The sequence below is a fragment of the Meles meles genome, chromosome 12, assembly GCF_922984935.1.
Source record: "Meles meles chromosome 12, mMelMel3.1 paternal haplotype, whole genome shotgun sequence".
Lineage (NCBI taxonomy): Eukaryota > Metazoa > Chordata > Mammalia > Carnivora > Mustelidae > Meles > Meles meles.
The window spans coordinates 33,361,677-33,388,424 of NC_060077.1; the positions used below are offsets into that span (position 1 = coordinate 33,361,677).

At 45.5% G+C, this 26,748-nt stretch overlaps 1 protein-coding gene across 11 annotated transcripts in view; it reads right to left on the reverse strand.

The window, feature by feature from the left end:
* Nucleotides 1–26,748, reverse strand: part of LDLRAD4 (low density lipoprotein receptor class A domain containing 4) — a 431,068-nt gene that overhangs the window by 23,238 nt on the left and 381,082 nt on the right. For 8 of the 11 annotated variants that reach the window (XM_046024300.1, XM_046024299.1, XM_046024293.1 and 5 more), the window contains one exon: nucleotides 4,583–4,737. In XM_046024300.1, the coding sequence (XP_045880256.1) occupies nucleotides 4,583–4,687 (105 nt within the window). In that variant the 5' untranslated portion in view covers nucleotides 4,688–4,737. Of the gene's footprint in view, nucleotides 1–4,582; nucleotides 4,738–5,712; nucleotides 5,732–14,798; nucleotides 14,925–15,513; nucleotides 15,734–26,748 lie in introns of those variants that run through there. The other 3 variants (XM_046024296.1, XM_046024295.1, XM_046024297.1) reach the window with 3 other exon arrangements.

Consider the following 26,748-nt stretch of genomic DNA (forward strand, 5'->3'; position numbering starts at 1 on the left):
TGGGGAGGCTGACGGGGGGCATTCGGGACCCACAAGCTGCCAGCTAGTTGGGCACCTAGGAGGCTTTCAGCGACAAGCTCTGTCCATGAGAGTGGGGCCTTCCTCAATGCCAAGTTCCATCTGAGGCCCTCAGGGGAGGAGGCTGGCTGGCACAGGTGGTCACTTTGGGATGTTCAGGGAGGGCACCTGGATGGGCAGATTGAAACTTTCACACTGAGCCCTCGTGCCCCAATCCACACCCAGTTTACAGTCCCGTGATAGACACAAATGTCCACTGGAGACCCCTGGCCCGTCCCAGGAAGACTAATAAAATGCCAAACAGAATTAGCCAGCTGGACATTGCTGAGGGTCGCAGGGAGGGTCAGGGACAAGGAAACACCAGACTGTTTCTTTATTATTTTGCTCACTGCCTGGTTTGTGTTCAGTGAATGACTAAATGAACAAAGGAGGGCAGGAATGGGTGGGGGAAATTATTCCGAGGCAGAGTCTCAGACCAAGACCCTCTGATCACGCAGGGGATCCCCAACACCCTCCATCATGCTGTGGGGCAATGTTCTCTTTACTCTGTTGAAGCCTCAGAGCCAGCCACGTGAGATCCATGTATAGTAACAGGCACCCATTTTGAACAGTGAAGCGCCTCTAGAAAAATGGCAGTCAACACCTGCTGGGAGCAGGGGTTCTCCACTGTGGGACTACTGACATTTACAGTCAGGTTGGTTTTGTTTGTTTTGTGGCGGGTGCTGCCCTGTGCACTGAAGGATGTTCAGAACATCCTTGTAGCATCCCCAAGTTATGACAACAAAAATGTCTCCCAGGGCGCCTGGGTGGCTCAGTCGGTTAAAGCCTCTGCCTTTGACTCGGGTCATGATCCCAGGGTCATGGGATAGAGCCCCTCATCGGGCTCTCTGCTCAGTGGGGAGCCTGCTTCCTACTCTCTCTCACTCTCTGCCTGCTTGTGATCTCTGTGAAATAAATAAATAAAATCTTAAAAAAAAAAAAAATGTCTCCTGACATTGTCAAATGTCCCCTAGGGGGCAAAATCACCCCAGCTGGGAACCATGCGCCTAAATTAATCAATTGCTGTCCTAGTGCTGTACTAGGAGAAGCTGCATTTCTTTTTTTCTTTTTATGTACATATTTAAATCATGTTTTATCTTTATTCATATGTAGTAAAAGTATAGATCACATTGTTACATGAATTCCCATCTAACTTCATAGATTAATTTTCCTCCTTTCTGTATTTATACCTCCCCCTACTGATAGTAAGATATCTGATGTCCACTATCCTTGATGTATTTATGTATTTAATCATCCCCTCTTTTCATACTTTCTTGAGCCATTAGAATGAAATTTGATCATAATAAAAAAGCCATAATTTAAAAGGCTGTTGTTGTGAAAGTAGCCATTGTAGTGTATGAATGAACTCACTTCTTAAATGTTATCTTGTAATATTATTTTTTTAAGATCTTATTCATTTATTTGACAGAGAGATAGAGATCATTTCTTGAAAGGCGTTAGGGAAGAGAGACAGACAAAAAGGAGGCAAGACGTCTGGTTGGGGCACATTCCTGGGCAGTCAGAAACATGGTAAATGGCCCACAGTGCTGGCTGTATTCGTCCCTGTGTCTAGAAGACAAGTAAGGTTGCTTTCTCACACTTTCTCTTCCCTCTCTGGACTATCCATAGGTCAGTAGTGCTAGTCAGGAGCTGGAGCTACAGTCTGAGCTTGAACGGTCTCTAGTCACTGCGAAAAAATACATCTTGAGTTTGTGAAACGCTGAACAGAGCCTACGGCTAAACTGTGCAATATCCCCATTCCCATTTGATTGAGAAGGAAAATTCAAGCTTTGAGAAGCAACAGCACTCAGTACCCAGTCACGCAAAGAAATAAAAAAACAGTAGAGTATCAGCAAAGGAATTAAACCCTAAGTTGAGTGCAGCCTATGTCTCGGAACCAGGGTCCAGCTCTCAGGGCTAAAACTTTCAGACATTTACTAACAAAATTAGGCATACAGTGTGAGAGAGACATCTAGGGACACAATCACTAGATATTGATTATCTCTTCATTTGCTGTGCAGCCCTTAAGGGACATCCAAAAAACTACCAATTACCTTCTCAGTTTCAAGAAACAGAGGCTCTGCTGCCCAGCAAACCCCAGAGCAGGGTAGACGGGGGCGGGGGGGGAGCCCCTGGCCCCCAGAAGATGGCCCCACACAAACCCATTCCCAAATGAAACAGAAGACACTTTCTAAGTAAGAACAAACTTAGGGGCTCCTGGGTGGCTCAGTCAGTTAAGTAGCTGCCTTTGGTTCTGGTCATGATCGCTGGGTCCTGGGGTTGAGCCCTGCATCAGCTCCCTGCTCAGCGGGAAGCCTGCTTCTCCTTCTCTCCCTCCTCACGGCTCATTCTCTCTTTCAAATAAATAAATAAAATCTTTTAAAAACCCCACCACCCTTAAATTTTCACTTTTCTGTCTTTGCAAAAGTGTTATCCTGCTGGTAAGAGTGTGACTGTGTGTGCGTACATGTCCCATCACCTGACTGGGTCATGGAGCTCGTGGTCTGGGGAGCAGAGCCATGGGCTGGAGCTTAGCCACAGTGGATGGAGGTGGGGACAGCAGATGCGGCCAGGTTACGCTGAGTGGAGGGAGGAGCCACCTCATCGATGCGAGGTGAGTCATGTAGAAGCAAGGTGATCCCCAAATTAAATCTAAGGGGAACACAGAGGTCAGTGGGGACCCAGGCCAAACACAAGAAGGCAGTCTGAGTCCCTGTGTGTAGTGACTCCAGATTCCCTGGGGAGTGGAGCCCAAAGCCCAAGGCAGGGAACGTGGGTAAATTCCTGGCAGGTACTTCATGGAAACTTGAGGGCTGCCTATTGATGGCAAGGAGTGAGGATGGTTTTGCCTCCTTCCCCCAAGGCTGGCGGTCAGCATTTCCTGTCTTTGCATTAAGGCTGAGGCAAAGCAGTGATGGCTGATCCTTCTGCAGTTCTGAAACTATTGCCAAGAGTATGATCTTCTCTCTGTCTTCTCTCTTTAAACTCTGGGGAATGATGTGTGTTCTGTGTTCAGAACTCTGGAAGAATTCATTCTCTCCTTTAGGGGACAGAACTGTCCCTATACCACCGTGGGGAATCTAGAGAGGCACTAGGACACCAGTGTTGGGTGAGTCTGGACCCCTTGGGTACCAGACTGCTGGGATGACAAGGGGCCTGGGGCCCACAGGGAAACTGTGGCGGTGTGATGAAAATCCTGTTAGTAGGACTGTTGGAAGCTCATGGACCTAACCGAGAACCCAGAGAGATAAGGGCAGGGGACTGTAGCAGACAAGGGAAAGCAAGAGGGAGAAGGGGGTTCTTTCTCAGGACTGCTCCTAGCAGCCCTATCCCTTCCCTCTCCCTGCCCCCGCCTGCCACAGACACAGAACACCCAGCAAACCTTAGTTCCACCCATGCAGACAGCAGAATTAATGGGTCACTGAGCAATTCTGCAGCCCTGATGAAGTGTGACCCAGCCCTCCCCTAAGGATCCAAGAGTCCTGGGCCCAGCAGCCACTCTACCACACCGGCCAGGACAGCTGCACCCCCACAACTAAGACGGCCAGTTATCAGACCCCCGTGTCCTGACACAGGGACTAAGTATCACGAGGGGATGAGTATCATGAGGAGATCCTGCCTCTTTTGCCCACTACCACAACCAAGAGTTTGTAATTGCCTAAACTGCATTCCCAAGCTTCCTACTGAAGGCTTCCAGAATCACGGTTTGTCCTAGCAGCTCAGAAAGTGCCAGCGGCTTTCGGTCTCCTGGGTACAGATCATAGAGCAGTTCCACTGAAAACATGTTTTATTTTCCAGAGGAGGGTGATTAAGTGTAAGAAGTAGCTAGAAACCCTAAAAATGACAACCCAAGGAGCCTTACTGTGGGCTGTTTTGGGAGTCCTTTGCACAATCCAACCCACCCTGATCTCCCTGAGGCGGCCCCGAGCTCCTGCTATCCCCCCACTGCCCTTCTAGCTCACCCACACCCACGGTGCTGCCGAACCCCTGGGGCATCTTATGGACACAGGTGGTGCTGCACGGGCGCCCTCCTGATCCCTGGAACATCTCCAGGGCCGCTTTTAAAAAACAATCTCCATGTAACAGCATGGGCGATTTAGTGAAAGAAGCCGGACACAAAGGAACACCTCCTGTCGGATTCTTTTGTTAAAAATATTGTTCAACAGCAAGCGAAAGTGATCTGTGCTGACAGCAGTCCAGGCAGCAGTGACCTTGTAGGGGGCATGCCTAGAAGCGGGACCCGAGGGGGGTTCTGGGGGCTGTCATGTCACTCTTCTGATTGGGGAATGGTTACATTCGGGGTCTTCGGGTTGTGAGAACTCATGGACCTGCAATGCTCACGATGCCCAGGCTTTTCTTGAAGTACAGAAACCTTTCATAGGGTGTTTGATACCTGTGGACCACCGTGGGCTGACTCAAGAGGCTGGCCTGCTTTGTGGCCCTTGTTGGTACCCAGCCTCATGTCTGGAGCTTGGGACAGAGGCCTGGGCGGTGCCGAGAGGGAGAGGCTCAGGCCCACACTTACCGGCTGCAGCCCGTCCTCCTGCCTTCTGCTCTGATTCGGGCGGTTGATGAAGGACCGGGTGGAGACTTTGTAGTGATTCAGCAGGCAGACGATGACCACGACCATCACCGTGACCACCACGACAATGATGATGATCTGGGCAAACTCCAGCTCCGCTGTGAGGGAAGGGGAAAGAGCCTGTTAGCCACGTGCCCCTGCGTGCCATCACCCAGTTCTCTGAGCGACACGACCACCAGGCCCAGGTCCTCTAAAGGACCTCAAGAAAGAACTCTTTCTGCCCAGGCCTGCTGCTGCCCGAGGCCACTGGCAGACTTTGAGAGCAGAACAACATCTGAAGAAAAAGAGACCTGGGCATGGGGCTCTTGACAATGGACCTCTGGTGGTCAGGCAAATGTGGTGCTTAACCCTTGTCTTTGCAAATTGTGTCAGTAAGTAGGGCCTTAGGAAAATGTATTCTTGACTCTACAAGACTTCTAGAGGTGTTTGACCCCATCCACACACGGATCTCGAAGTTCTAGCCCAGTGGGCATGCCATAGGCTAGCAGCTGCCCAGGCTGCCCCTTCCCATGGGCAGGCAGGCCCTGGAGGGCTGCTGCCTCTTGGGTATGAAAAGCTCCAATATCCGAACTCTGTTCCTGCTGGATGGCCCTGCCCCCAGGGGAGGTAAGAAAGTCTGCCAAAACTGAAGCTGCTCCTTCCAGGGTAATCTCTCCTGGAATGTTAAACCCATCTTTATGGTTGAGTCACATTTTCCAAAGCATGCCCACGCAGGACCCCCACAATACACCGAAGGGAGAATATGTTGATAAAAGCTCCAATTTCCTCTGCTCCAGGCCTTGCCTTTGGAAGTGACTTAGAAAACGCATCGCCCGTCTCCAACCCTGGAGGCACCGTATTTTATGGGCGGTCAGAAGCTGATCCTGAGACGGCTGTTACGGAGGATTTCCTGGCTGCCACCTACACACGTGTCAAACTCTAGGACAGGGCCGGGGAGCGACCTCTAGAACCGCGGCACACCGAGTCGGCAATTAGAGCTGGGTGATTGAAGTCCTTCGGTTTTGCAGGGAGGAAGCAGAGGCTCATTGCCCAAGGTCAAGCCTAGAACCCATGTTTCCTGATTTCTGACTTACAGCTGGTGGCTCTGTGTAATGTGGCCCACTGGTTCCTGGGAGTTTCCCCGCACGGTGAAAGGAAGTGATTGTGCAGGAGGGTCAACTTAAATGGGGAGAGGCTCTGCAAGACGGTGAGGAAGAGCGCATACAACTTTGTTGTGAGGTAGGGAGGTACGGGGTTTAATGAAGGGGAAGAGAGAGGGGAGAGCTCTGTCAATTGTGTCCCTGCTGGGAGCCTGCAACACGCACCCACGCATACACCCACACATACACACCTGCACCCCCCACACGGGCTTACAGCAATACACATGTACATGCATGGGCACAGTGCACTCGTGCACATCACACACCCTCTTGCTGTAGACCCCAGGCCAATGGAGAGGTGTTCTCTCTCTGTGTGCGGGCTCACACCCAGAATAAGGCAGGAAGGGTCTCAGTAGCACCTTCCCCCCAGGGTCTGCACCTGTGAGCCCCCACCATTCATACCCTGGAAACAGAGGGGCTAGAGTCGGCATGGAGGTAAACCAGAGGGTGTTCCTGGACCTCCCTGTGTCCAGTCCTGGGACACTGCCTTCCATGCTTGTCCATACATACCCAAGGGACAAAGATGTACAAATGTGCTTGCTGGAGTGGGCCGGACGGTACTTGGCATGGGGCCTATAGTGGGAGTGGCGTGGATGTCCACCCTGGAGCACGGAGAGCTGTGTGTGAGGGAGCTGAGCTGCTAGGCCGATGTGGTGAGTGGTTGAGGCCAGGCAGGTTTGCTGGGCACAGTCCTAGTTGGCAGTAAAAGGGTAGATCCCGTGGGGACGGCTGATTCAGAAGGCTCAGGAGGCAAAGCCCTGAGCAACTCTAGAAGCCAGTGGTCAGCAAGGCCCTGGTGCTGTGCTTCTCACCTCACCCCTTTCACTGGCATGGCTGTCACTGTTCTGGACACCCCCTGAAGCCGTATGGCTGATCGTCAGGTTAAATCATGCCCTGGACTTGACAAATGTTTTCTTTTCTCAAAAAAGCTTCATTGAAGGGTGCGTGGGTGGCTCAGTTGATTAAGCGTCTGCCTTCAGCTCAGGTCATGATTCCAGTGTCCTAGGATCCAGCCCCATTATCAGGCTCCTTGCTCAGCAGGGAGCCTGCTTCTCCCTCTGCCTCTGCCTGCCACCCACCCTGCTTGTGCTCTGTCTCTCTCTCTCTCAAATAAATAAATAAATAAAATCTTTTTAAAAAAACCACTTAATTGCTCTATAAACATGGAAAGAGAGGAAAATGATGATTACAGTGAGGGGCACTGCACAAAGTCTTTATGGATTAATTCTTCACCTGGAGGATGTCTTCTAGGTTATCTTTTCCTGTATACAGAAAGCTATGCAGATAACCATTTGTAGCAACACAGTCAAATTGTATTTTCCATGATTCTACGGGCATTTGGGGTATATTTGTGTTTCGTTTGAAAAGGATTTTTATTATAAAAATAATGAAGACTTCCTTAAAATGTAAACAATACAGAAGGAAATAGTGTACGATGTAAAATCTCCTTTGTAGGCCTGCAGCCCTCCCTGTCCCCACCCAGCCCCACAGTGTCCTGGGGGACAGCACAGTTCACCTGTTGTGTATATCTGTGCATTTGCCTATTGAATAAAGGTTTTCTTCTTTTAATGAGTGGAATCATTGTACAAATACATTGCTTTTTTTTTTTCACTTAATATATCACAGACATTTTCAAACAAGAATATATAAAAACCAACCTCATTCTTTATGGTGGCTGTCTAGTCCAGAACACTGATGTACTGGAATTTATATTCTCCAAGTGATAGACGTTTGGGTATCTTTTTTTCCCTTTTTTTCTATTAAGATCAAAAGATTGTGTGTGCATGTGTACGTATGTGTGAATTTGAGTGTTGGCCCACATACTGAGTATCCCTACAGGAAAGATTCCTAAAATTGAAATTTCTGGGTCAAGGACATATTCTTTTAAATGATGATGGCTACAGAGACTCGGCCTTAGGAAAGGTCTCTCGCCCCACACACTAATCAAACATTGAATACTCACCCTTTTCATTTGCACTAATCTGATGGGCAAAAATATGTATCTTGTTTTAAATTGTATTTCACCAATTACTAGTAATTTTAGATCCTCCCTTGTGATTATTGGCAATCTGTATTTTTCTTTTTCATAATCACAGTCGTTCATATTAGCGTATTTGTCATTTTCTCATTTATTGGTAAGCAGCCTTGATGCATTATGACCACAAAGCTTTGTCTGTTACATATGTTGCAACTATTTTCTCCTTGTCTGTCACTCACTAACTTTGCTGTGAGTTTCTCTATAGAAGATATAAATAATTTTTGTCATAGAAATACTATTTTTTTCTTTTATGGCTTCTAAACTTCCTGTTTGATTAGGAAGGTCTTCTCCAATAGTCTAAAAATATTTTCTCTAAGATTTTTACACATTGCATTTCTACGTTTAGATCTTCGTTCACTCTGGATTTGATTTCTTTTGGTCTGAGACAGCACAAAGAACATTTTATATCATCTGAAAGGCATGAATCTTCTGATCTAACATTACATTAGAAAGTTCATCACAAGCAAGAGTACGAAAGATCTCGGTTGTGGGAAACAGTGTACGGAATCTTTCTTTTAAAGGGGACTAGCAGGGGCGCCTGGGTGGCTCAGTGGGTTAAAGCCTCTGCCTTTGGCTCAGGTCATGATCCCGGGGTTCTGGGATCGAGCCCCACATTGGGCTCTCTGCTTGGCAGAGAGCCTGCTTCCTCCTCTCTCTCTGCCTGCCTCTCTGCCTACTTGTGATCTCTGTCAAATAAATAAATAAAAATCTTTAAAAAAATAAAAATAAAAAAAAATAAAGGGGACTAGCCGCTCTGAGGTTGCATTTCATCAGCTTTCTTATCAACATGGTATGTGCCATGGGCCCCACTCTGGCCTCACTGAGGAGCCAAGGCCAGGCAAGCCCACCCCACCCCCACTACACATCCAAACTTGCCGTACTTCCTCCTGGGGCTCTGCACTCCTGCTCTGCTTACACTCACAGCTCTCCAGTGCTTTGCTCTCAGGACCCCTCTATCCTCTTAAAAGCTACTGGTAACCCCCAAAGAGCTTTATTTGTATGGGTGACATCTACTGATATTTGCCATATTTGCAATTAACACTGAAAAGTTTAAGAATTTATTCATTAAAAAAATAAACTCATGTTAACGTATATAACAATTATATACACTATTTCTCAAAACAAAAACTTAATGATAAGAGTGGCATGGCTTTCCCCCTCTGTGCATGTCTTCATGATATATGCCTTAATAAGAGACAGCTGGATTCTCCCCTCTGTTTCACCTTCAATCTGCTGTGACATGTTTGTTCAGTTAAGATATGTGAAGGAGATCTGGTTTTACGGACCACTGGAGACTGGGGTCTTGGAGACACCCCAGAGATCCCTGAGCCCCAGCTGGAGAAATGGTGGTTTAGACTGATGGACAGCAGGCACTCTAGTACAAACACTAATGGCCTGGGCTTCTTGGGGACACTCCAGACTCCAGGATTTGAGATGTGGTCAGAACAGCTGTTGGGCCACTGTCCTGAGCTTTCATGCCCAAGGACAGCCACAACAGGTGCACCTACACAACACAGGACACACAGAGACCGCAGCGGGGTTCATAAGCATCAGACCAGTGTGGAACTCGCCTGGGGCAGGGTAAGGGCACAGGCTGGCAGGAACTGGGTTCCCTGGGTGCCACTCACTAAGGCAAAAAGCCTGGTGGAATAGCCCAGCTGGCCAATCTGGGTGACAGAAGTCCAATCAGAGCCTCGGCTACTACATCCCGTGGGCCAGCGTGAGAGGCAGCCCTTCCTGCAGGGACTGGCCTGGGTTCCAAAGGCCACTGTCCTAACAACCAAGTCCTAATCAGACACAGGAGCAACAATAAGCACAGCAGCAGCCAGGCAGCCCCCACTGCAGTCTGGGGTCACCTGCGGTGCTCCTTGGAGCCCGAAGCAGAGCCCCTGGGGACGGAGCCTCAGCAGAGCGGCACAACCCCAGTCAAATGAGCAGCTGACCCTCACTTTGACTCTGGGCAAATACATAGTCAATAAAAACAGACTGCTTTCTCAAATGTCAACAACAGGGAAGTAGGAAGGTTCTACTCTCTTGGGGGCTATAAGTACTCCTCCAAGAGGGGTTCAGAGAATTCTCAGAGTCAAAATTGGAACAAACAGAGTGAGTGAGTTTTCTTGGGGACAAGCGCGAAGACGTCCAGAGACTTCTGCTACTGATGACCTCTCCCATCAAGACAAGGGTATGTGAGCAGACCCTCTTCATATTTGTCCTCCCACACCCTCTTGTACTTTAAACAGGAAAATTCTACTAAAACATGTATCATAAAAGGCAAGTTAAGGAAAGACCACACCACTATAGGATATCAATAGTCTGGACACAGTAGATGGGAAACCCAGTCCCCCTTCTCTCATCCCACACATCGTGCAATAATGGTGATAATGATCCCGTCTTTTCCTTTGGCATCATAAACCCTTCACTCTTGCATGGATACTGCTCAGAGGCAGCTGGACCCCCACAGTGTTTTGCAGTACCCGAATGTGGCTCTGTTGCCAATGACCTGATTTTATGCCTCAAGAAAATAACTCATAGGACAAGTAAAAGAAGCTTTCCAGGGGCACCTGGGTGGCTCAGTGGGTTAAGCCTCTGCCTTTGGCTCAGGTCATGATCCCAGGGTCCTGGGACTGAGCTCTGCATCAGGCTCCCTGCTCAGCAGGGAGCCTGCTTCCCTCTCTCTTTCTCTGACTGCCTCTCTGCCTACTTGTGTTCTCTCTATCAGATAAATAAATAAACAAGTCTTAAAAAAGAAAAGAAGCTTTCCATTAAGAAAAACAAAACAAACCTTGCTTTCTCACTTCCGAATGTGAATACCAGATGAAAATCAGCACACCTGTTCTTCAAGGTGTCCAGTTTCAAGATTGCTCTACTCCTGATCTCAACCACAGACCTTCTGGGGGCTTCTGGGGACCTTAGATAGCAGTTTCCTGTACTGCACAGTCAGGGCTCAGGCAGGCTGAACACTCTGCTTCTCGCTGAAACCACCATCTCTTCAAGGGAGTGGTCCCTGGCCACCTGTTTTCCCACACGTGTGTGCATGTGTGTGTGTGTGTGTGTGTGTGTGTGTGTGCACCAACTGCTTTGCACATCACTGATTCCTCTCCACGGTGCTCCAAGCTTGGGAGGCCCAGGGTGCAAAGGCTGTAGATACAGAGGGGCAGAAGGTACGGTGCGACCTGTTACCCACCCTGTAGGAGACTCTTTTGATGGGCCCTGAAGAGGCATATTCTTCAGACAGGTGCATGCATGCTTCCTAAATCAAGAGGGCACCCAACCCTGTGCCTAGGAGCAATAATCTATGCACAGAAGTGAGTCAGATACCAGCTGAGACCTGGCACTGCCCTGGGACCTTGCTGCCTCTCCCCCTCTCATCCTAGTCTGCCACACCTGGCTTTACAAGATGTCTGTTTTCTTATGGTCGAGGAGAGACAATGTGTGATGGTACACAGAAAGGAAAAATGCCAGGGATTCTGGTGGGAATGGGGTGGAAAGAGGAGGCTAAGGAGAGAATGAATTCTGGAAGAACAATTAAAAACAAAGATTTTTAAAAATCTACAGTAATAGTAGAGTTCTGAGAAAATAATGGTATATTTTAGGGTTTCCAAAATTTCATGTGCCCAGTTTGGACTCTGAACGCAGCCCACGGGTCAGTTTTCCTTGATTCCGGTAGAGACAGACATCCACAGAGGGATACCAAAAAGCAATCCATGCGAGGAAATAATTTTAGGCCATGGTCAAATTTTCACACTCCCCCTCCTTTCATGGGGCTGTAGTTCACGATGTTATAATGGATGAGTCATCGCAATCCAAACACCAGAAATTTTGTAATAAATTTAGCCTAAAACTTAGAGGAAGGCATCACAGCACCTTATTTTATTACTATGAAACAGTGACAGCGATGATGGTGATGATGGCATCCTTCTATTTTTATAGAAACATCCCCAAGAAATGCCAGGCTGTGCAGTAGAGAATTATAAGAACGGAGGAAACTGTGTGAGGCCTGTTGGTCTACTCTCTGGTTCAATGGAGAACTAAACTGACTCATACTAGAGGCAAGAATGTCTGTACTATTTTTAAAGAACTCTGGGGAAGCATGGTTCTACCACCTTGGGTTCCTAATATAACACTCATTTCTATTTGTGGGATGGTTAACACCATCTTCCACTTGGTCTTTCCTCCATTAATATATCATCCTTCCCAGGAGTCCTGTTTTCTAGATGTTTAATTATAAAGCTCCAGATGTGTAATTTATGCCCTTATGGACCCTAAAAATGGGGTGGAGGGGCAAAGTCTAAGCCTCCCATCAGCCCCCTCCTTTCACCCAGCCAAGGAAATATCTTGGCAGGCAGCATTCAGGAAAGTTGCCATGTAGAATACTGGGATGTCGCTGAAAGGGCTGAATGCTTTCCACAGATCCCTACACATCGCGGCAAAGGGCCTCTCCCAGTCTAACAAATGACAGCACTCCACTTTTCTCCCCAAGTGCTACAGTCCCTTAGGAATACAGAGACTGTGGCTAGCTGCCACCCAGGCTTACTCTGGGCAGCTCCTCTCTCCCAGCGAGCTTTCCTAGGTCTCTACCATGGCTTGGGTACAGCGACTGAGTATCTGCCTCTCTTTCCTCTTTGTCCTCCTGGGCACAGTGGGTGTGGTGAGAAGATGGCAGCCTTGGAGGGTGTCTTACTCTTTATTTATGGCTCTGTGACACTTTTAAAGCTCTGAGTATTCCTAAAGGCTGGTAAATCCTTTCCCCAGTCCTACAGAGAATGGGCAGAGGGGGCAGGAAAATGGGTGGGGGCAGGAGTTGGAATCTACATGGACCATGACTGCCTCAAGGTTGTGAACTGCTAGTTTAAAAATACTCTTGGAGACTTTAATGGTTGAACGAAAATTCACACTCATTAAACACCATGGTTGGGGGGGGGATTGACCCTGTTAGATGAATAATTTCACAGCTTGAAGCTCAGAAGGCAAAACAGTAAAAGCTATAATCATAATGATTAGATTATATATTCTGAATGTTCTTTTCCTTGGGTGGGTTGACTCTTCCAATCCAACCTATAACAAGTAGAACAAAGGAAGGGGAAAAGAACCACCCCCCAGAGACAGGTCAATGTGGCTTCTCCTCCTAGGCTTTATCTTCTTTAAGAAGCCCTTTCCTAACTACTTGATGATAGCTCCCTTCTGAGGCTCCCAGAACCCTGTCATAGGACTTATCACTCATAGCGCCCATTTTCTGGTCTTCTTCATCATGGACTCATCTCTGGGATAGTACCCTGATCTTCTTTAGAATCCTCAGGAGGCAGCACATGACTCACACAAAGTTCGTGTTCATTTTAGATAAACTGCTAAAGAAAGCCGTAGAAGGAAGGGTCCCAGTTGCCTAATCTGCTTTTAACAATGTCTAGCACAGAATCATAGTCCACCAGACATTTCCTAGTGACTTCAGTGATGAAGTCTTGCCAAAGGTTTTCATAGTTCCTAAGAACTGTTTGACTATTACTATTCTAGGCAGTGTGGACTGTCACTGGAAAAAGAACCTTTTGGTTGCTATATGTTACCTGTTTACAGAATCCCATTTCTGTTAATATATGTATATAAAATGTTTTACATGGTAATAAATGTGGGAAATGATACCTGTGATCTCTATGAGGAGAGATGAAAGCAGAGTGCAGTCAAATGGCGTGGGGCTCTCTGAGTGGAAGGTGTGGCCCACACCTGCCTGATCCGAGCCCAAAGCCAGGTGCCTTTAATGACACTGGCAGGCAAGGAGCAGTGAGCAAATGAGTTGACTGGCTACTGAATCCCGAGAATGTGGATATTGCAGGTCCATCCAGCTAGAATAACATCTTTTTAAATGACTACGGCCCAAGCATTCGTCCCATACAACTTTCCCTCATGCATTTTAGAATCTAGAGTCTCATGATCTCTTCAGAAAGAAATCTAGCTAAATATGTTCCAATCAAAGATGATTGACAGGATTTTCTGAAAACACAGCCGAGGAGTAAGCGTAATTACAAACCTTTTCAAAGTCTATCCCTCCACCGTGTTATAAATGGAAAAAAAAAAAAACCCCACATACATAAACCCACAATTCCTTCTATAGGATTCATTTAAAATCTGCCCCCATGCCACCCCCACATTATTAATTTAGGTAAACGTATCAGAAATATATACAGATGCACAAGTCACCGTCTTCTTCACATTTAAGAGCGTTTCTGGTTTCTGAAAGCTCCCTAGCTAGCCGCCTCTGCCTGTCTCTCACAGTCTCTCTCTCAGAGTCACAGTTGGCTTTTCTAAGGTCTACTGTTACTAGACGGGTGACCTGAGAAACAACCCAGTAAACCACCCACATCCTGAGAAACACATCTTTTCTTTCAAATGCTGTTTGCAACGACTCAGGGTGGAAAAAAAACACAAAACACCCATAAGTCTAGCAGTGAGTAATAGACTTTCCAGGGGTGGGGGGAGTTAGTCTCCTGTATAGAACGTTTTTGAAGAAACAAAACTCCAAAGCAACAAACCTGTGTATTTATGTATAGCATCTCCAGCAGGAACAAACTGATCGCAGATGAGAAAGAAGACAAAAAATCCTAAGTACAGGGTGCCTGGGTGGCTCAGTGGGTTAATCCGCTGCCTTCAGCTCAGGTCCTGATCCCAGGGTCCTGGGATCGAGTCCCACATCGGGCTCTCTGCTTTGGCGGGGAGCCTGCTTCCCCACCTCTCTCTCTGCCTGCCTCTCTGCCTACTAGTTCTCTCTGTCAAATAAATTTAAAAAAAAAAAAAATCCTAAGTACATCTTCCTCCAAAGAGTCGAGCCCTGAAGAGTTCTCAGAGTGGACAGACCCTGCTTGGGTAGATACAAACTTCTTGAGAAAGAGCTTCTGCTCTTCTCAACTCTGTCCTCAACCCAAACTCCAAGAACCACCACCACCACAAACCCCAGAGAATAGGCATCACCCGCAGCTGGCCTTTGAAAGTGTACCTTTTTTCAAGAACGGGTCTTTAAACGGGGCCTCCTTCAGTGTGCTGTTGTTCAGGTGGTCCCTGGACATAATCGGGTCCTTTGCAAGGGGGAGTCCAACCGTGATGCAGCCCCCCCCCCCCCAAGTTCAAAGCATCCCTTCGGCTTCAGGCAATCTCCTCTTTAGGCAGCTCAGAGCTGCAGTTATAGCCAGCGTGGGGTGTGAGAGTGTGTGTGTCTGTGTGTGTGTCTGTGTGTGTGCGCGCGCGCTTCTGTCTGTCTCTCTCTCTACTGTACCAGTGGGGCCCAGCCCAGGTGCTAAACTCAAATGCCGTGGCTCTGACCGCAGACCGTGGCTACCAGTTAGTTACCAACGGCCATCCACACAAATCAGGAGCTCTGCGGCAGGAAGCCGGTGGTGTCACAGAGCAGGTGAATAAGTCCGGGGTCTCCGATTGCGCGAGCAGCTGAACACCCAGTGTTGTCCACAGCAACGGACAGCAATGACTCGTCTGTATGTCTCACATTTGGCCTCACAGGGGACATGTTAGGCACGCAGACGAGCAGAATGCAGATAGACTGCCTTGTTCTGTTGCATTCAATAATCTTTTTAACAGGCAAATATCAAAGCCGGTAAAGCAGAGAGCGGGGGAGATCTACAAATTTCAATACGGTATTTCTTCCCTTGATCCCCGATAGAAGCTTTCAAGGTTGGAGAAATGCAGAGAGAGCTTACCCAGGCAGCTCGTGCAAACGGGTGGGGGGAGGCTTAGCTACTCAGGCTTCTTGCTGTGGAGCCAGCTTCGAGAGCACGTCCTGGCTTGAAGTGCCCACAGCGTCTCTCACACCGGGAGCCAGGCTGCAGGCTGTTCCTCGGGGTCCTCCTCTCCCCAGAGTCTCTCTCTAACCGATGGGAGCAGTTCACATAGCTCTCGCAGTGAAGCCGTGCACTGGCAACTGGCAAAGTCATAACCACAGCAGGAAACACTCAGCTTCTCCCCCTCCCGCTCTCACTTCCCCGCCAGCCCTTCCCCTTCTCTTCTCTCCCCTCTGCTTCTCAAAGCAGGGTGGCAAAAACACACCCACAGAGATGCTGTCAAGTCAGGACTCTGCCCTTCCTACTAGGCGGTTTTAGTTTTATGAGGTTCCGAAATGAGAGAAAAGCATCCGAATGGTAGAGCAGAGACAGATCTCAGGAGGGTGCTTTTTCCTGGTTCATTTTGTGCAAACCGCAGTCTCTGTCTCCCCCGAGGTCTAGGCGGTTTTACGTAGGTGTGTGAAAACACCTCCGGTGTATTCTGATGCCCCTGGGGCTGCGTGAAAAGACTTAAGAGAAGGTTGTGCGTCTGTTGCAGCACTTTTCAGAAAAATTACAGTGTGGCCACAGTGAAAAGGACAGCACATCGTGGTAATGTTGCAAATAACCCCAGCCCAAGCCCCGCTCTATGCCCAGAATAGCCTTTGTTTTTCCTTGTTTAGGAGAAATAGCAATGACATGTGGGCCATAACAATAGTTTTGGCTGTAGGAGGAGTTGTCAAAGCAAAACTAAACGTCGTTGGTTACCACCAGCATTAGAAACGAAGACAGTTACGTCAGCAGTCCGTCCCTGCTGTCGGCCCCGGCATGTCACCTGGGGCCCGCAGCAGTGTCCTGGGCCTGATGTCCCCACCTGGTCCTCAGGCTGGCCAGAAGGCATCACGATTTCAAGTTTTAAATACTGGGGGAGGGGGCAAAAGGGAAGGGAGGGAACAAAAGAATCATCAAGAAGATTTTTCAGAGACTTCATGTGGATAAAGGAAATGGGAATTTCAGCAAGAAAATTAACAGTTGCGTACATTTGCATGTGCCAGTCAAGACAGCCTGATTTTTCTTGAGCAATTTCCAAATTTAAAACATAACTCTCCTCTCTTGTTCTACTTCCCCTCCCCGCCCCATGTCACCTCAGTCACACGGCGGGGTGAATGAAGAGGGTGAGGCTCTGGAGACTGGGATGGGGTGTGGCCACCAGGGCTGGGGACCCTCCTCAGAGAAAAGCCAGCATCAGAAAGCATCAAGCTTCCTGAGGCCCTGCTGGTCTTTGGCTCTCCTTTGTCCCTACAGTACCAGGTCCTTGCCATCTGGGAGTGGCACTTTCTCGTCCGTTTAGTCAGAGGGACAGGATCATTCTGAAATCAAGTCCTTAAAAGAGAATGTTCACAAGATTGCATACGACTGCCACAAGAGTCCATTTTTAAAAATGAGGGATTTAGTCAATATCATGAAAGTGTTAGTCAACATGATGAAAATTCAGTTCTGTCACTTATTAAGGATTATACCTGCATTTTGAAATGGTTCCAAATAGCCCACTTTGGGGTTCAACATTTGGAAAGAGGTCTATCAGGTACCCAAAAAAACCTAACGCATTTTTCACCTTTAATGGCTGCATTGTATTCCACTCTGCCTTAACACACTTACTTTGGCTGGTCTCCTTATCGCTGCATATTTGGGCAGCGAGTGGGGGGGACATTGAGGGGGGTCAATCTTATTTAAACTCCTTGTTCATTCTGTTTAATTGTTCTCAATGTTTAATCTATTTAAAAATCACTTTCAAAGGCTTTGACCGTATGGATGCGCCTTGTTTTCAAAATGTTGCCCAAACCACACGCTGGACCCCACTGTGGGCTGGTGCAGCTCCCTGCTGGATGGGAGCTGCGCTCCTGGCTGGCTGCGTGTTTACCACAGCCCCCCACCCTCCACGCCGCTGGTTTAACACCAGCATATCACCAATCTTCAGCATCCCCTAAAGGCTAAATCACCCCAAGGTGGCCTTATTTCTGTTCTATTTCTTTTGAAGGACTGGCCTGAGGACTTTGGGAAGAAGGCAGAAGTCAGACTGGGGATGCTCAGAAGCCAGGGGTTTGTGCCCTGATCAACACATCCTTCGAGCCGGCCATGATGGCATGTGAAACATTGGGGCTTTTTAATTGATAGGTGCCAAGATTTCTCTTCCTTTAATTTAGAGAAAATGGCAGCACACACAGCAGAAGGGTGTGGGAAGAGACTAGTCTGAAGAACAAAAACACGAAAGTAGGAAAGAGTGTAAAAAGCCATTTGCATTTAAGAATGCTTTCCTCCCTCCTTGTCTTTAAATATGCATCTTTCAAATGACTACTCTGATGGGCTAACTGCCTTTGCTAGTAGTTAAAAAAAAAAAATGTCCCAGAGCTGTATGTGGTTTCCCTGTGTACACCAGAGGCCTTGGAGATGATGCAAGGAAGGGTCGCCTATGATAGACATTTTCACAGGGTCTGTTGACAGCAACAAGGACCTGAAGAGCTTTTGTCTGCGTAGACCTACTCTACCAATATCTTCAGGTTTCCTCTATAAAGGCCTTCATTTCATCAGTTCATCTGACAAATATTTACTAAGTGGTTTGAGACCTTCAGAGGAAATACGGTGGACCTCAAATGTAATCTGACAGACAAGCATTTACTGTAGGGCTGAATTTGTCTTGGGGGCTATGTGTAGGTAGTTCCTTATTTAAGGAACTGAACAAGCTCTAAGGATTGGCTTCCAGCCCCATCTGAATGGGACAAGCTGAGGTGACTGGGAGTATCTGTGACCTGAACGGCCAAAAGACATAGCACAGGGCAGGAGATTTTAGCTCAGGGGCTACTCAGGGCTCATTAGCTTCAGAAACTGCCTCTGGGTGTTAGAGGGGTGCTCCACTATACAGAATCTTTCTCTGTCACATGTAACCTGGGTTAGCACCTTGCCTGGCTCCATCCTTGGCTTTAATCACCATGGGCTCCTTGGCCATGCCCTGCTGTCTCTCCCCACCACATTCCCACCCTCAACAGGTATCCCACTCACAACACAAACTTTCACAGATAAATATACCATACTTTTATAATAGTACATATTTATAATTTTTACTTGTTTAATATTTATGTTAATATTTATTCATTACTATTTATTTTTATTAAATATTTATATATTAAATTTTATTTGTAATTTATAATATAAATACAGTGATACTTTTATAATGGTTACATAGCAGAAAATTAGCATTTATAAACATTTCTAAAGACCTGTTGTTGTGTGCTAGGTACTTTCAAGTGCCATATATGTTTTTACCTTCATGTCAACCCTGTGAGGCATGTTTTCTTATTCCCACTTTCTAGAGGAGGAAGCTGAGGCTCAGAGAAGGTAAGTCCTTTGCCCAAGGTCAAATTGGCTCCTAAGAGGCAAGCTGGGATTCTGGGGTCAGAACCCTGGGCAAGCTGACTCAGAAGTTCCTACCTACCCCCACTCTGCTCAATGGGCAGTGAACTGACAACGATCTAAACTAAAGGTCCCTGAATGAACCAAAGTATCTCACCAGATCGATGATTAGATTTTTAGAGCCTGACTGCCCAATTCCTTTTAGGCACTAACTTGCAAGTCCACGTTAAAGATACTGTATCTCCACACATTGCCAGAGGCTCTTGGAACCACTTTATGTGTCTCGTATACTTGTTAATGTGACTCCTGTTAAGAATCAATGGCCCTGCCCGTTACAAATTCCTATTCTTTGAGGTTTATAACTATGCTGTAAAATTCTGCTCTGACGTGAAGTTTTCCACATAAAAGTTAAGTCCTGGAATTTGGCCTTTAGAAAACAAAACGGTTTATTTTCAGTAAGTTTGCAATGCTTTAAGTCACGGATGAGGATTTTAAAAGAACGCTGACTCCTGCAGACTTAACACATAGTAACGGTTTGATATTTATGGACATCAGCCTATGGCATGGAATAATTTACTAATGCATGCTTAGGGCTTAAAAATTGCAACAGGGTGGGGGGGGCGCCTGGGTGGCTCAGTGGGTTAAGCCGCTGCCTTCGGCTCAGGTCATGATCTCAGGGTCCTGGGATCGAGTCCCACATCGGGCTCTCTGCTCAGCAGGGAGCCTGCTTCTCTCCCTCTCTCTCTCTCTGCCTGCCTCTCTATCTACTTGTGATCTCTCTCTGTCGAATAAACAAATAAAATCTTAAAAAAAAAATTGCAACAGGGGGACACCTGGGTGGCTCCATTAAGCACTGGACTCTTGATTTTGCTTCAAGTCATGATCTTAGGATCATGAGATGAAGTCCCACATTGGGGTCCATGCTGGGCATGGAGCCTGCTTAAGATTCTGTCTCCCTCTCCCTCTGCGCCCCCACCTCTGGCTTGCTCATGCTCTCTCTCTGCCTTAAAAAAAAAGAAGTGAAGAAAAGACAAAGCAAGAAAAAAGAAAAGAGAAAAGAAAAGGAAAGAAAGGAAAAGAAAGAAAAGCAAAGCAACAGAAAGGTTTTTCTGTAGGAATATGAACACTTTGCATATCCTCCAACCACAGTGCTTGATACCCCCATCGTTGCTGGTAGAAATGTCAGCAAATATAAAAATATGCAACACGATGGAACTCGCAAGCTGACAAGGCGGATTAAAAGCTTATTAAGTAAATTAGTCTAAATCGAATAGCCTTAAATAACTTCCTAATATGCACCAATACCCCCTGTATTAACAGACTTTGGCATTTATCTTATACAGTATCTCTCCCACCATAATATTTTTTCTTCTAATGGAAAAAAAAGAATTATGTATTATTCTACGTTCATGGTGGTATAGATTTTTATAATGGCTAAGCTACTCCTTACTAAGTGACTTACACACCTCTGAAAACTGCAGCTACTCTTCCAAGCTCCAGGAAAAAAAAAATAGGAAGGCAATATGAAGTTTTTATAGTGGCTAAAATCCGAGGCCAGTTAGATCCAAGTCAGAGTACCAGTCCTGCCATCTGACTATGTCAGCTTGAGCTAAGCCCCTGCTTCCTCAGCTGTAAAATGAAGCTAAGAATACCTGTCTCTCACGGTGCTTGGAGGACAAACTAAGACGTCATCTCTGAACTCTTATCCTCAAACTGGTCCAGGGAACTTCAGCATTGGTTAGCAACGCAGGATCTTGGATCCTGCCCTGGACTTACTGAACCAGAGTCTGCATTTGAACAAAAACCCCAGGTGATTCACCTGCACATCAAAGTTTCTTCTGATACTTTGGACTCATTCAAACTCCTCATTCAGATTAAATGAGCAAACTGGGGCTTGAAGAATTCGGTGACTTGTGCACACCATGCAAAGGAAATGAGAGTAGAATCCAGGTCTCCTGTTTAGGGCCCAAGCAGCTGCTACTCAGTAACGATTTTAAACAGTGGTACTCCACATGCATGTCTTTGTGTGCGCATGTATGTGAAATCACACGCTGCCCTCCTGGGATAAAGGCAGGGCCTGGTACCACAGGCCAGGTGCTTCCCGCCGTCCTCCCCGCTGGTGCTGATGGGCTGACACGGACTCACCCACACCTCTTAGAAAAAGTAGGAGGGGTAGACACTGTTGTCAGGGCTCACAGTAATGGTGAAACTAAACTAGCTTATGTTAAAATAGTCTCTGGTGTTGAAATACAATTTCTAGGATATTTGGCATTCTTCATAATAACTCTGGAAGTCCTTGAGGACTTCTGGATATTATATGTTAAGAAAGTGTTCTAATTTTGCCTTCTGGAAAAACTCAAGTGCCATGAGCAGACTCTTCTTAAAGACAGAATTATGAAGATGACCTCAATCCACTCTATGAACATGGCCCCACCATCACGTCCTCCCCATCCTCCCCATTCCCTGAAAGAGACAGATACCAGGAAATTCAGAGTCTTGGCACTTGGGTTCTGGAAACAACTTTCTACTTCGGTTGCATGCATTCTTCCAGTGGCCCCTCCCAAAAGGTTTTCCTTAGCAACAAGACCTATGGATTGTGCCTTCATGAAACTGCCCTGTCATCCTCAAGGGGAGGCCCTTTCAAGGTGTCGGGAGAAATGCTCTACTCTACCCTCTTTACATTTCAGGTAAAATACACACATATTCTATATAAAAACACAGCAAATACTTTAATGTTTAAAATATTCAATGTGGGGGCGCCTGGGGGGCTCAGTGTGTTAAAGCCTCTGCCTTCGGCTCAGATCATGGTCCCAGGCCCCTGGGATCGAGCCCCACATCGGGCTCTCTGCTCAGCGGGGAGCCGGCTTCCCCCTCTCTCTCTCTGCCTGCCTCTCTGCCTACTTGTGATCTCTGCCAAATAAATGAGTAAAATCTTAAAAAAAAATTCAATGTGGTTATTCAGCAAAATATTTTATTTTGCTTTTCAAATATATGATATTCCTCAATTTTGTCTAAAAGCTAGGAGGCTAAATAACCTTCACAACTCAACCTATTTCTGGGCAGACCATAAAAAATAAGCTCAAGATGTTTATAGCTCAGATCTTAGATACTGTGATTCCACTCCTGGTTCTTGACCCCATAAGAACTTTAACCCCTTGGTGATGGAAATACTATTTTTATTAACACTCTACTACAGGCAAACATTGTGTATTCTTACACACATACAGTATATGACACAATATATGGTCTCTATATTTGGTATGTGTTATTGCTAGTTTACTGAACCATGCTGTGATCATTATTCTTGAGCATTCTAAAGCATGGTCTCTTCCCAATCACAGGCATTTCTTGGACAATCTGAATTTGGAGGAGAGGCGTAGGCTATCGTCTCTTGAGCTTGTATTTTTCTTGCTTATAAATTTCAGGATGTGTCTGGGCAGTTCCAAGACCTTTAGGTTCCTGGCTTTAGTGAAAGGATTAATTTCTTCAAGAGTTGAGAAAAAAATCACAGCACATTCCAGAGTTTTAGTTACTGTTTTAATGTGTATACTAAGGCAAACACTAGAAAAATCACAGGCTAAAATCCAAGTTAATCCAAAATCACATCGGACCGATATAACTACACTCAGTTCTCATCCTTGACACTTTCAGATGAGCCTAGCATACCTATGCTTTAAAAATTAGAACCACTGTTCTCTGGTATCAGATCACCCTTGAAAACATGAGGTCAATCCTTGTTTATGTCAGAGCTGAGCACTCACTAAATACCAGTCACTGTGAGGAGACAGGATACAAAGAAAGTGGGGAACTGCCCTTGTCCATGACATCCCTAGTTCATCCTGAGCAAGAGCTAGCGAAATAGCGAGAGTGGCAGGGTGCTCAGTGAGGAGCAGGTGAATGAATAAATGAATGAATGAATGAATGAACGAACAAGTGAACAAGGGTCCTGTAGGAAGAGGGGTTCTTAACCTACATAATAACACTAACAGCTAATACTTCTACAGCACTTACCATGTGCCAGGCAGTATTCCAAAGCACTTTACTTATTTACTTAAGCCATTTAAACTTTACAGGTAACATGAATACTGGTTATTTTCCCAACTTTACAGATGAGAAAACTGAGTCACAGAGAGACTGTGTCCAATGTCACACAGCTAGTAAGTAGTGGTGCCTGGACTTGAACCAGGAAGTCTCACTCCAAAGTCTATTCTTAACCACTAATCAGGCTAACTCTAAATGTCGCAGGTCCAAGGAAGACCTCTGAACCAAATCCCATTTTTTTAGAAGGATCTTGGGGCACCTGGATGGCTTAGTTGTTAAGCATCTGCCTTTGGCTCAGGTCATGATCTCGGAGTCCTGGGATCGAGCCCTGCAGTGGGCTCCCTGCTCGGCAGGAAGCCTGCTTCTCTCTCTCCCACTCCCCCTGGTTGTGTTCCCTCTCTCGCTGTGTCTCTCTCTGTCAATAAATAAATAAAATCTTAAAAAAAAAAAAAAAAAAAGGATCTTGATAGGCAAGCCCCATTTAAAAGATTCAAAGAATGAATTAATTCTCTGAGGCCAAAGCTCTTGGAAGTGCTGACCCAACACAGAGACCACTTAACTCTACTGTCTGAGAAGGAAATTGTCACATCACAAGGAAGACATTGTTGGAAGCAAACTTAATTGCACCTTTGGCTAATTTTTCTTTTAGGTTAAACTAAACCTGTCCTCTGGTAAATTAAGGCTATTGTCTTTTATCCCTTTCCTTTTTGGGGGGGCTCTGAAAGGATGAAGTGTTTGGTTCTATACTAGTAGTATAAAAAGGTAAATAAAAAATGTAAATATTTATAAAAATCAGAGTTTTCAGGGACGCCTGGGTGGCTCAGTTGGTTAAGCATCTGCGCATCTGCTCAGGTCACAATCCCAGGGTCCTGTGATCGAGTCCTACATCAGGCTCCCTGCTCAGTGGGGAGCCTGCTTCTCCCTCTCCCTCTGCCTGCTGCTCTGTCTACTTGTGCTCTCTCTATCTCTATCAAATAAATAAATAAGTAAATATTTTTTTAAAAGTCAGAGTTGTCCAGAAAAAAAGCATCCCATCATTCCATCCTTTTATTTTTTCTCTGTCTCTAGCTTGTTACATCCATAGCCCTTACTTTTCTTTCAAATTTAAAATTCCTTTTCATTTAGATTCATTGGAACCTATTCTAATATTGAAAATTGTAATGTGCTTGAAGGAATTGTTCAGTGTAATATCTTATTCATTTGTGAATTGAAAAGGACTGAAACTGAAAGATAATTTTTAAGCCCACTATAATGTCAGTCAGATTTCTTTGTTTAAAAGGAGGGATCTTTCTACAAAGGCAATGAAATCACCACAAGGAAATGGTAATAATTTAGGTGTGCCCATAAGGCCCCTAATTAGCCAGAGATAATGAAGATCAATTAGGTTTTGAGGATATCTTGCCACTGTGAAAATAGGCAGATACCAAAAAGTTTAGGAGAGTGGGGACTCAGGAGTACCTTTCATGTGGCTAAGGTGAAATGTGGTCCTGTTTTTATTAAAAGTGACCTTAATCAAGTCTGTTACTCTCAACAATAAGCACCCAAATTAGTAAAGCAACAGAATATGATAAAATAGAGTGGCAAAAATAAAAATGGTTGGAATTTCCATAGGATGAATGGTTTTCTGGCAGAAACTCAATCATGGTTATACAAATACAACCAAATTTAAAAAAATTTAAAGGCCCAGAAATGGTAATGTTGCAAATGTCTTTACAATTTTTTTCCCTGTTATGTTCTTGATAGAAAAACTTTCCGAAACTATCTATTTACCATTTAACCCTCTTAGAAAGTAGAACTCCTGGCCAAGGCTGGCTGCAGGGTGGCAATATGGTCACACATACTCTTGTTGTTGAGTTTTAGTTCAAACAGATAAAACAGCAAATGGAGAATCTCGATCAGATTTCAAATAAATGGCTCTTAGGTCTTAGGCTACATATAGGTTCTCTCTGCAGTCACTATGTCCAAACACTTGGCCTTAGCTCCTCCTAGTAGGGTTGAACCCTGGTGAGGAGTCCAGTTTCTGGTGCTGCCTCTACTGTTGCCTGAGATTGTCTTTAGTAAGCCCTGTGGAGGCTCAGTCACCATATGTTTTCTCACTTCACTGCTGCGACTAAATTCCAGTGTTCTGCACAATTCAGTCCTTCAAGGCCCACACAGAGGATTCTTAAAATATCTGCGTTCCACCTATACTATTATTTACTTAATAGCAACTTTTAACTGGACTTTTAAAGTAACTCATTTGAAAAAATTTCAACCTTTCCTAACTAATATCTATGGTATTGCTAGGGATTTTTTTGTGAAGTATACTACTAAAAATTTACAGCAACATTAAATTTGAATACAATCTTTAATACTATTTATAATATAAAAGAAAAATTCTTACTGTTGCCTATTTAAAAAGAAATGCTTGCTATACAATTTAGTTTCAGTCAATTGTTTCAGAAAAAGATGATTTATCTACATGTATGCTACAATATTTCTGAAACTGAACATATTTAAAATAAAATATGGGAGTGCCACTTCTAAAATAGTGGGGTAAGGAGCTCCATGGTTGGAGAACCTGGGTGGCTCAGTGGATTAAGTGTCTACTTTTGGCTCAGGTCATGACCCCAGGGTTCTGGGACCAAGCCCCGCATCAGGCTCACCACTCCACAGGGAGTCTGCTTTTCCCTCTACATCTGCCACTCCTCCCCCCACCAGCCCCGTGTGTGTTTTCTCACACTCTCTCTCTCAAATAAGATCTTAAAGAAAAAAAAAAAGAAGATCCATTGTCCTACTCTCCAAGAAAATAACCAATAAAGATTATTAAAAATTAACCTTTTAAAGTCTCTGAAAACAATTTAAGGGGCATAGAGCAAATTAAGAAATACTTAGGAGCAAATGAAATCCAAAGAAGAAGGGGAGGGACAACTGGGTGGCTCACTTGGTTAAGTATCTGACTCTTGATTTCAGTTCAGGTCAGGATCTCAGGGTCAAGATATCAAGCCCTGCATCAGGCTCTACCCTCAGCATGAAGTCTGCTTGAGATTGTCTCTCTTCCTCCGCCCGTCCTCCGACTCACATGCTCTCTATCTCTAAATAAATAAAAAAAAGTCTTAAAAAAAAGGAGGGGAATAATAAAGATTAAAGCAGAAAATAACGAAATATAAATAGAAGAATAGAGAAAATCAACAAAATCAAAATTTAGTTCTTCGAAAAGATCAACAAAATTGACAAACCTTTAGCAGACTGATAAAGAAAAAAAAAGATTCAAGTTACTAAAATCAGGAACAAAAGAAGCAATGTCAGTGTCCCCATCTTACAAATATAAAAAGGATTATAATGAAATAACATGAACAACTGTATGCCAACAAATGAGATAACTTAGATGTAATGGAAGAATTCCTAGAAAGGCCCCTACTACCAAAATTGATTCAAGAAGAAATAGAAAATCTGAATGGACTTATAATAAGACACTGAATTAGTAATTTTTAAAAAGATTTTATTTATTTATTTGAAAGAGAGAGAGAGAGAGATCACAAGGAGGCAGAGAGGTAGGCAGAGAGAGAGGGGGAAGCAGGCTCCCCACTGAGCAGAAAGCCCGATGCGGGGCTCGATCCCAGGACCCTGAGATAATGACCTGAGCCGAAGGCAGAAACTTAACCCACTGAACCACCCAGGCGCCACTTGAATTAGTAATTTTATAACTTCCCACAAAGGAAAGCCCAGGCCCAAGTGGCTTTAATG